General features: G+C 57.5%; 1 protein-coding gene across 1 annotated transcript in view; it reads left to right on the top strand.

Annotated features, from left to right (window-relative positions):
- Positions 1–10,539, top strand: part of LOC113203664 (uncharacterized) — a 14,626-nt gene extending 4,087 nt beyond the window's left edge. The window contains exons 2-10 of the mRNA XM_026418454.2: positions 2,114–2,440; positions 2,533–2,687; positions 5,828–6,371; positions 6,558–6,967; positions 7,051–7,360; positions 7,708–7,911; positions 8,425–8,592; positions 8,989–9,194; positions 9,400–10,539. Coding sequence (XP_026274239.1) covers positions 2,347–2,440; positions 2,533–2,687; positions 5,828–6,371; positions 6,558–6,967; positions 7,051–7,360; positions 7,708–7,911; positions 8,425–8,592; positions 8,989–9,194; positions 9,400–9,804 — 2,496 coding nt within the window. The 5' untranslated portion in view covers positions 2,114–2,346 and the 3' untranslated portion in view covers positions 9,805–10,539. The remainder of the gene's footprint in view (positions 1–2,113; positions 2,441–2,532; positions 2,688–5,827; positions 6,372–6,557; positions 6,968–7,050; positions 7,361–7,707; positions 7,912–8,424; positions 8,593–8,988; positions 9,195–9,399) is intronic.
- The last annotated feature ends 6 nt before the right edge of the window (positions 10,540–10,545 follow it).

Genomic DNA, 10,545 nt, shown 5'->3' with positions numbered 1-10,545 from the left:
TGGCAGACTGCTGCTGCTGCTGCTGCTTGACTTCCGGAGAGGGGGAGGGGGGGGGGGCGAAAGAAACTGTGCCGCGTTAGGCGCATCGTGGCGTGGCCCGCGGCCTGCTTCACCGTGGCTTTGCGCCTCTGCGTTGCGCTTTGCGTAGCACCACCGCGTAACTCCTCGCGCCTCCTCCTCCTCTCACTTTGCGCTGGAAAAACGAATGTGACATGTGTCACGTCAGTGGGTGCAGTTGATGTGGCCAGTTAAGCAGGTCACACTGTGCAAAACATGACCAAAAATATAATAACACCACACATCCGACACACCAAGGATGTCGCACTTGTAACGTGACAAGATGTCACGTTAGATTTTCCAGTGTTGTGCTCACTCCAACCAACCACTCGCTCGCCGGTTGACTCGCTCCTGCTGTCCCCGGATTCGGTTGAGAATGTCATGTGACAGCCGTAATTGGGCGGGCTGTCCAAAATAAGACGACTCTCGCTGTTTCCTCCCACGCCGGCCAGTGTCACCTACCCGTGCGCGCGGTAGCCCTCGCCTCGTCGCGGTACAACCCGTGCGAGGTCACCAAAATCGGACAATCAGACTTAATGACAATTGTTGTAATCTCGTGTGTGGAATCTTTTGCGCCACTTTTGGCCAGGAGCGCCGTCGTGTCCTCCTGGCCTGAAGTTCACCTCGTCTCCCTTTTACTCCCAGTGTTTCCCATTATCTCCCACTCGAAAATAATTATGCTAATAAAGCATATTAGTATAATTTAAAGGAAAAGTTTTTTTCTGTGTCTGTTACGACTGCTCTAGTCGTCAGATAGCAGGTGAGACGCCTCCGAGGCGACGCTCAGCGAGTCGGCGGGATCTCCTGTCGCGGCGGGGCGGGGGAGGTTCTGGCTTGTAGAGGTCGGTGCGGTCAAGGTTGGAAGGGAGAAAGGCGTGCTTGGAGAGATGCGGCTATACAGACCGGCTTGGAGACCCTTGCGTACCTATAAAATAAAAATAATTCCTTGCAATCACTTGATATTAACGAAAATACACAGTATCTTCTTGGTGGTGCAGCAAAAGGTCGTGGTCGAAAGTCGTTGTCTCAGTGTTGCGGTTTGGGGTACTGTCCGCTCGACGGAACGGGCGACGGTCGTCTTTCGGTCACCTCATCTGCCTAAATCCGCTTCTGCTGTGCTTTGCCACCGTAAAGTTTCTGTGGTTTGTTTTTATCTGAATAAAATTAGTAATAATAATCTGAGTTTTTTTTCCGCCTCATCGTGCCTCTTTGAAACTGCTTCATGTACCCACCACCCCCACACCCGCCCCCTTCCTCCAACTAGATCAAGATACCGGAGTGCGAAGGGCAAGGAGCGGGGAAGGGGTTGCCGGGTCGGGTGAGGTTACATTTTCGCGGAAGGGTAGATACGCCCCCCCCCCCCTCCTTGCTCACACGGTCAATTTACCTCCGTTCGCCCGGGCGGCGCGCGCGGCGCCTGTCGCCCTGTCAGGGCGCGGCGGGACCGCGGCGGCGAGTGCAAAAGTGATTTTTGCGCGCACACGCCATTTGCGGCGCTACACGCTCGGCGAGGTTCCTCGGCAGACGGCCGCACCCACCCACGGGCGAGCCTCCATGAGTGTGGGCGTGCTCTATGCTCTAGCCCGCCTCGCCCCGCCCCGCCCCGCTCCGCTCCGCCCCGCTCCGCCCCGCTCCGCCCCGCTCCGCCCCGCCTCGCTCCGCCTCGCTCCGCCTCGCCCCGCCTCGCCCCGCCTCGCCCCGTCTCGCCCCGCCTCGCCGCACCCCGCCTTGCCCTGCCTTGCCCTGCCCTGCCCAGCCTGGTCCGACTGTACACACGTGGTAGAGCACACCTGCTTCGGCAGACTCAAACATCTCTTTGTAGAAAATACCCACGAAAACCAAACAAACTGCTGACAGTAAACGAATATATTTTGAGACGCAGACAAGAGATCGATGTGCTGGTATACCTGATACCTTATTGGGGCCGAGGACTCTTCGCGTGATTGGGATTAGACGTTTTCACTTTTTATCTCGACGATAAAAGTGTGTGCTACATATTTATCTTGTTCGCATTATTTCCTCATGATTAACTCTGCTCTGTCTTCTTGTGTTGCAGTGGCGCGTCGCTTGCTGCCCATGGAACCCGATCACAGGAGGACCAGCAGCAGGGACGTCCTGGTGGCGACCTCAAGAGCCCGGTGACCCCGCCCCACCCCGCCCCACCACATGCTCAGAACGCCCGCGGTGTGGGCCAGCAGGCCAGAGCAGCACGCCCGTAAGAGGCGCTTGCCCTATTTTAATTTTTTATTTTTCTGACAAACTGTGATCGCCCCCATACTAGTCACCAAGATGTACGCCAAAAAGTTCTACAGTCGGATCGCCGACGACTTCCGGCACAAGGAGCTCTTGCCGCTCAAGATGCTCTTCTTCGTGCACGCGTCAAGTGAGTGTCGGCGCGGCGTGTCATTTGCGAATGATCTTTTTGTACGATCCCCTTCTATGTCTCTAACGGAATGTGACAATGCTCTTCTGCAGCCGTCCTAGTGCTGTACCCCTACCTGACGATCCACATGAGGGAGCTGGGGATCAACGTGGAGGAGACGGCCATCATGTCGGCCGTGACCCCCGTCGTGGCCATCGTCATGCCTCCCCTGGCTGGCATCGTCGCGGACCGCATTGGAAACTTTAAGGTGAGTCCTAGACATGTGAGATATGTTTATCGCGCGATGTATATCCACATCTGCCCCCTGATACTGGTTGCAACCTCGGCTGGACGGGGCCCGGCGGCGTGGTGGCCGGTGGGCTTGAGGCTCTAGATGACGGACCTGACGGGCGTTCGCAGATGCCCCGATGTCGCGCCTGTTTCTCCTCCGGCCGCAGCGTGGCTCAGTCATTACCGCCCTAGTATACTGCGGCACGGTCGCCTACGCGAGCCCGCTCGCTGATCCCAGCACTATAGCTCCACGCCACTGCTCACATTTTGTTATTAGGTTTGCCGACATTATGCCATCCCATTTCGCATACCCGTGAAGCGCGCTCATGTGAAGCGCACAAACTTTCAGCTGAAACGCGAGTTTTTTGACTTCCTTTTTTTTTTTTTTTTTTTTTGACGCTTGACGCTGGAGTGACAATTACAGCCAAATTTTATTAGACAGTCTTTTATTTTCGTTTTGCCCAGTTTTGTGGTGTTGCGAGGAGCTCTTTTGACGCCGTAGTGTGCAATACACTTAATGTACACTTTTCAATCCCCTCCCCCGCGGTCCCGTCCCGCGATGCTCCCTGCTCCCGGCGCGGCGGCTATCGCGATGTTGTTCGTCACGCGTACCTATGGGTCACGGATGCAGAGATGTAATCACATTATTGTCTCCACGTCTTTAATCCGATCGACAGAGCTCTTACGAGAAAAAATAATATATACCATCGATCAGATGATTGTGTGCGGCAGTTTTTCCCTCCCCCATTGCAACGCGCATTACACTGGTAATTCAAAAGTTCGGCCAAAGATATTTTTCACGCTCTTCTTTGCCCTGAGAAGATCCGCGTCCTTGTGGGGGCGTACAGCGTGGGTGATCTGAGCAGTCCCTTTTTTTTTCTGGTTATACTGTACCGGATTTAGGAGCGCGGACGGGTTGCATACTCGCACGGTAGGCAAGCCCACCCGCACGCCTCAATCCAGTACAGTACAACCAGAGAAAAAGGACGGCGCAGGCGCAGATCACCCACTCTAGCTGCATCAGCTTAAGGGAGTGCTGTCGGGTAGCAGGCAGCAAACCGAACAGCAAAGCCCGATTTCACCCGATTGTCAATCTAATTTTTACATTATGCGACATGACATTTTATTTTTGTTGAGGTAGCACAATTTTTTGGACTTGAGAAAGTTCACTAATGTAACAAGTAGAGTGAAAATCGTTTGAAATCGGGCTACGCTGTTCGGTTTGCTGCCTGCTTCCCGACAGCACTCCCGTGCGCTGATGCAGCCCCTGTTTAGCTACTGTCGGCTACTGTACTCACTGAGAGGCACGTGTCGGCTGCGCGCTCGCAAAGACCTTACAGTTTCACAGTGTAGGCCTGCGCCGCCTTCACCGCTCGGCACGGCAAACGACACCGCGGCCCTTTCTTCCGCATCTCCATCTCCGCGCCATCTTCGCATAATGTTTATAAATAATCACTATTGCGCTGTCTCTGTTACTGCTGCTGCTGCTGTGTCTCGCTCCGTGACCGTTCGTTTGTGAACTTCATTGAGGTGCTGCTCGGCTCGGACAAGGTCTCCGAGTCTCTAGTGAGCTGGCCCGACCGAGCCGAACCGAACCATGACCAGCACAACGATGCACCGATGCCGGTCAGCCTTGGCAGAGAACACATGGGCGCCGCCCGCCACCGCCTGCCTCCCGCTCGCCCCGCCCTCGCCCCTCGCTGTTGGGTGGATGTGGATACCCGATTCGCAGACGCCTCGATGCACTTCCGGTATTGCCGAGCCGTTGCCGGATTATGTCGGATCCATGTCCGGTATGGTCCGGTAGCGGCATACAGACAGCCGCAGCCCGAGCGAACGATGTTACAAAAACGAAAAAGGGTATCAAACGGGCTGCATCTGCGAATGCGCAAATCAGCCCCGGCGAGGCCAGTTTTAAGGTCAGACGTCGCATCCGGCGGCGCGTCGCCGAGCAAGACCAGACATTCTAAAACCCCGCTCTTCTCAGATTTAGTTTGGTCTGGTTCTGGTGAAAACCGCCGAATTCTACTCTCGACTTGGTCCGGTCGTCCGTATCAGGGGCGAAACAGCGCAAACAGCAAGAGCCCCAGAGAGGCAAACATTCCGCTTCCGAAAACAATTCCAACAGCGTGTCTAATAATAAAGCGATAAGCAGAAATCCGTTTGTTTCTTTTCCTCGCAAGTCGTATATATTTCTTCGCGTCCCCGCCCGCCTCTCCGCCACGCTCGAACAGCCCACGGCTTTTTACTTCTTTTTTGCATATTGGCGCCGCGCATAGGTGCAAAGATGATATGACGATCCGCGAGCAAACGAACCGCGAGTCAATGGACAGGGACCGGTTTAGCCGGTCGCCGAGCCCCCTGTCCCCCTCCTCCCCCACCTCATGACCCTCCTCAGAGTGACGCGGTGGGCGCCAGGCCAGCAGGCGCCGAACCGGCCCCGCACTCGGCACATTTCCCTGCCGCGCACTTTCTTCTGGGTCATGGGTGCGTCCCAGGGCCGTAGGCTGCCCTGGCTGTGGGCCGCCCCGGCGGTAAACCACCCCGGCGGTGGGCCTACCAGATAGTAGATAGCCCTAACGGTAGGTCTTTCTATGCGGCAGACCACCCTCACCCTGGCATTAGGCCCTCTAGGCGTTAGGTCTTCTAGAGGCGGTAGACCGGCCAGGTGGTAGGACTATTGGGCGTTAGATCGCCCTAGCGGTAGGTCTTCTAGGCGGTAGATCACACTGGCATTAGGCACTCTAGGCGTCAGGTCTTCTAGGCGGTAGACGGGGTAGTCCGCCTTGGTGGTAAGCCTTCTAGGCGTTAGATCGTCCTAGCGGTAGATCTTCTAGGCGGTAGACCACCCTGGCATTAGGCCCTCTAGGCGTTAGGTCGACCAAGAAGATCCTCCTGGCGGTACACCGCCCTGCTGGTAAGCCTTCTTGTCCCTAGATCGCTCTAGCGGTAGGTCTTCTAGGTGGTAGTCCGCCACGGCGACAGGCCTTTCTAGGCAGTGGACCGCCCTGGCGACAGGCCCTCCAGGCGGTAGGCCGCCCGGGCGCCGCGCCGCCCGCTGTGTTGCCTGCCCTCGCGGCGCTCTCTCTCACGCCCGCCCCCCTCTCCGTGTTCCAGCTGATGCTCGCCGTCTTCTCCAGCCTGGGCGGGCTGGCCGCGCTGCTGCTGCTAGCCGTGCCCGTGGGCCGCTACAACGTCAAGTACCCGGACCGGGTGTTCCTGACGGTGGGCTGCTCGGGCGGCAGCCTGCAGGCCGCGTGGGCCGACACGCACCCGTGCCGCGCCGCGCCCTGGTCCGGCGACCTGCTCAACGTGACGCTGGACAACTGCGGCGTGTCGTGCCGCGCCGACCTCCCGGACGCCGGCCAGCTCAACAGGACGCTGCGCGGCGCGCCCCGCTTCTCGCTGCGCATCGCGGACCAGAGCCACAGCGACACCTTCTCGTACGCGCTGCCCATGAGCGGCGGCAGCAAGGCCGCGGACGCGCGCCTTCTGGCCCGGCAGAACTCCGGCCCCTGGGCCTACTTCCCCACGCCGGGGCTGCACACCTTGACCTGCAGCCTGGCCGCCCCTGGCACCGGCAACGACACCGCGACCGCAGACCCGCCCGTGGGCCAGGGGCTGGGCTGCAGGCTGGGCCGCGACGGTCCCCCAGGACACGGTGAGTGCCTTCCTCCACCTACTAATGGTGAGGAGCCAGACGCGCGACTAAAATTTGAAATAGAAAAAAACATTTTTCATTTTTTAAAGTTATAAACCAATTATCAGAACAAATCTGAAAAGTAATGAAGAGCGTTTTGAAAAGTGTAGTGCTAATTGGAGCCGTGTGTCTTGTTTCCTTCCCCAGGCAATCCAGTGGACACGCCAACGACGCGCACGCGTCTGCTCACGTCGCTGGCGCCGCTGAGTCCGCCCACCCCGAGCAACGCGGACCAGCGCTGGCTGGTGTCCGGGCTGCGGCCGGCGGAGGCGGCGGGGTTGGCGGGCGCGCCGGTGCTCAGGGAGGCCACCTGCAGCGACGCGTTCGCGCGACCCGGGCGCAGCGCCGCCGCCTGGGTGTCCACCGCCGAGCCGCACTCGCCGGCCTCCTCGCTGTCCGAGTGCGTGTCCAGCTGCCTCGTGTCCGCGCCCCGCGCCAGCTTCTGCTCCAACGCGCAGGACACCATCGAGGTCGACCCCAGCTTCACCTTCTGGATGTACCTCACCGTGCGCGTCTTTGTCGGTGTCATCAGCGGCACCTCGTTCGCCATGTTTGAGGTAGTCACCGACAAACTCAAGAACAAAATCCCAATCATCGAGATGTAGTGACGGTGTCTGACTCTCTTCCTTTCCGTCTCCAGGGTGCGGTGATCGCCATCCTCCGCGAGCACAACGGCGACTACGGCCTGCAGCGGATCTACGCCTCCATCGGCGGCATGATCTCGTCCCCGCTGTCCGGGATCATCATCGACTACGCCAGCAGCGGCAAGCACTACACGGACTTCCGGCCGGCCTTCTACCTGTACGCGGCGCTCAAGCTCGCGAGCGCCCTCCTCATGCTCCGCATCGACCTCAAGTTCAAGGCGCCGGCCAAGAACGTCGTCGGCGACGTGCTGAACGCCCTGAAGAACGTCGAGATGGTCTGCCTGTTCATCGTGTGCTTCCTGCTTGGTGCGTGTGTGTGCGGGTGCGGCGCGTCCGAGGGGGAACCTACTTGGAAATTTGGTGAACTGTGAATATATTCAAATATTCAATGTCACTGAATACCAGTGAATATCACTGACTACCAGTGAATATTCACTGTGATTGTTGATTAATATCCTTGAATATTGATGAATATCGATGAATATCGATGAATATTTTGAATATCTTGTGAATATTCGCAAATATCACCTGAATACCTATTAGATATTAACCAGCGGGTGCACCGTGAATAGTCGAAGTTGATGCCCCCTCGGGCGCGTCTGCTTCGCTTTCCGATCACACAGCTCGACCTAACGCATTTCCTCTTCCGGCAGGCACGGCGTGGGGCTACATCGAGAACTTCCTGTTCTGGCTGCTGCAGGACCTGGGCGGCTCGCGCTCCCTCATGGGCGTCACGGTGACGGTGGGCGGCATCGCGGGGATCCCGCTGCTCGTGCTCAGCGGGCCCATCATCGCCCGCGTCGGCCACGCCAACGTGCTCTTCATCGGCTTCGTCTTTTACGCCATCCGCCTGTTTGGTGCGTTTCTTCACTTTATTTCACTCTCACCCCTATGCCCTATGGTATCACCCAGGAAAGTACGTCTATCAATCGCCGTTTCGTTTACAAACCTGTAAAGTTGGCTGGTAAAACGTGTAAAGAGCGTAAGTCCAATGGGAAGTCCGAGGACTGACGGCCTTTCCACTTTTCACCTGTGAGTTCAGCCTCTCTTGAAAGCTCACGTAGCGCCTGGTGGGTAGGCAATATCTTGCCTACAGTGCACACCGGTACTGCGGGTTGGCCTACTCTGAGCCTCGCAGGCGCCTCGCTGCCGGAACTGAGAAAAACGGCCGTACTTTTTTGGAAGACCCCTATCGCAGCCACCACCTCACGAGAAACAACGCAATTTTCTTTAGCATTTTTATTGTGGCCTGACCATTGTGTGGTCACGCTCACATGTTAATTTATATGCACAAAAAATGAGCCGCGCTGAACGTGTTAAGTCTAAGTCTCGATGATTAAAATGCTTCTGTGTTTGCTGTCCTTGTGCAGGATACTCCATGATATACAACCCCTGGCTGTGTCTCGTGTTCGAGGCCATGGAGTCCTTCACGTCGTCCCTCGCCACCACGGCGGCCGTGACGTATGGCGCGGCGCTCTCCACCTCGTCTACCGACACCAGCGTGCAGGGGCTCATCGGCGGCCTCTACTACGGAGTCGGTCAGTATCAGTCAACATGACATGCTTTGATCGCAAAGTTTGTGTAGTAAAACCCCAATGTAGTTTTAAAACACAAAAAAGATTATTTAAATAGGGCATAACTAATTATTTAGGTATGAAGCTAAAATCGAGTTATCGCTAAAAAAAAATAGCTATGGATAGAATATAACTATCGCTTAAAATTGAGCTAAGCGCTAAACAAGTAGCTACGCAGCACATAACTTTTTAGCTAGCTAGCTAACTTGTTTGCGACTTAGCCAAAAAGCGTGTATGCATGCAGTTCACTTTTTGCTTTTTGCGTAATAGCTAATTTTAGCTATCTACATAGCTAAATAATTTGGTATTCCTCATTCAGGTATTGGCTTATCTCTACAGCTAATCATTTTGTTCCGACAGGCAAGGGCGCCGGGTCGCTGATCGGCGGCTTCCTCATGAAGGCCGTGGGCACCCGCAACACGTACCGGCTGTTCGCGGCGGGCTCGCTGGGCGCCGGGCTGCTCTACGCGCTGTTCAACCGCTTCTACCTGCGGCACCGCGGCAAGGACAGGCGGGCCGCCGAGAAGGAGGCCAAGATGCACAGGAAAGATCACGAAGCTTGCATGGTGAGTGTCCGAGCAGCGGTCCAGGGGCGTAAGAAGTGCTTGTGATAGAGTCGCTTTATCTGTCGCCATGTGAACCCGTCGACGCCCGATAACGTTGCAAAAAAGAGCGTGCCGGCCGGGGGCACTGACACCACACGCACCATTTTTTCTTTCGCCTTTGGTTTCAAATGATACTGGAATAACTCTGTTCACCGCTTTGTTCCAGATGGCGGAGATCACCAAAGAGAAGGCCCTGGCCATCGAGCACCCTGTGATTATGAACAACAAGGAGGCCTCCGCGGGTGACGCGGTGCAGCAAAAGAACAACCGGAACTCGGCGCACCTGCAGCAGCAGCCGCCGCCTCAGCCGCCGCAGCAGCAGGCGAGTCCCTCCGCGGAGAAGGCGCCGCTCGCGAGGGTGGCCGCGCTCAGGGACTACGCGAGCTCCGGGGACACGTCGTCCGCGCGGAGGTCCAGCGCGCACTCCCTGGAGGCGCCCGAGACGGGCGACGTGACGGTGCGGCGGCGGAAGTCCTCAGACTGTGGCCCGAGCGCAGCCCCGGCGGCCGCGGCCCTCGACGAGGAGGAGAAGAAGGACAAGGAAGAGGCCGCCGGCCAGGACAGGAGCTGACAGTGCGTCGTGATTGACTAGAGATCTCGTATTTTGATTGTTCTGAAACGTGATATTATAGCTGTTAGGTGTTGATTTTAATTTTTGATACGCGCGCGCCGGGAGCGCCCGGATCAAGACAAGGCCCAGGGGCATCGCTTACAGAGGCCGCCGTGATGGACACGAAGTGGTGGACAACACTGATCGACGCCGTGCTAGTCTCGCAAACCTTGCGGGGTTGTTTTTTTAGAACCAGACAGCAACAACAAGAGTGACTCCCAACCCCTGAGAGTAACGTGCGTGTGTTGGTTTTGTTTTTCTCGACTGGCCGGGGAGGGGGGGGCAATAAAAAGAGGCGAACCGCGGGCAGCGCGGAACGCAAACGCGTGGCTCAGCCAAAGCGGCGAGTGGGAGCAGGACAACCCCCTTTTTGCCCCCGCCCCCTTGCCACCCACGCTCGCCTCACGCGCGCCTCCCACGCTCCCAGGGTGTCAGGGTGCACGAGACGATTTCTTGCGCAGCTTGGGGCTGGGTGCTGGCTGGCCCCGTTGGCGGGCCTCTGGCTCGGGCCCGCTGCCCCCCTCCAGCGCCCCCCGATGCACGGCCCCAACCCCGCGCGCCCACGTTTGAATAGGCGGGCAGGATGAGTTCCGTGCATACGTGGACGGGGGCCCGCGGGGTCCGGGTCCTGGGAGGGACGCGCCGACGTGAACGCATTCCAGCGCATTCGCATAACGACGCCCTTTGTCCGGCTCCCCCCCC

This window comes from Frankliniella occidentalis, unplaced genomic scaffold (assembly GCF_000697945.3).
Source record: "Frankliniella occidentalis isolate FOCC.00 unplaced genomic scaffold, Focc_3.1 Scaffold247, whole genome shotgun sequence".
Classification (NCBI taxonomy): Eukaryota; Metazoa; Arthropoda; class Insecta; order Thysanoptera; family Thripidae; genus Frankliniella; species Frankliniella occidentalis.
This window is presented reverse-complemented; position numbering and strand designations above follow the sequence as displayed.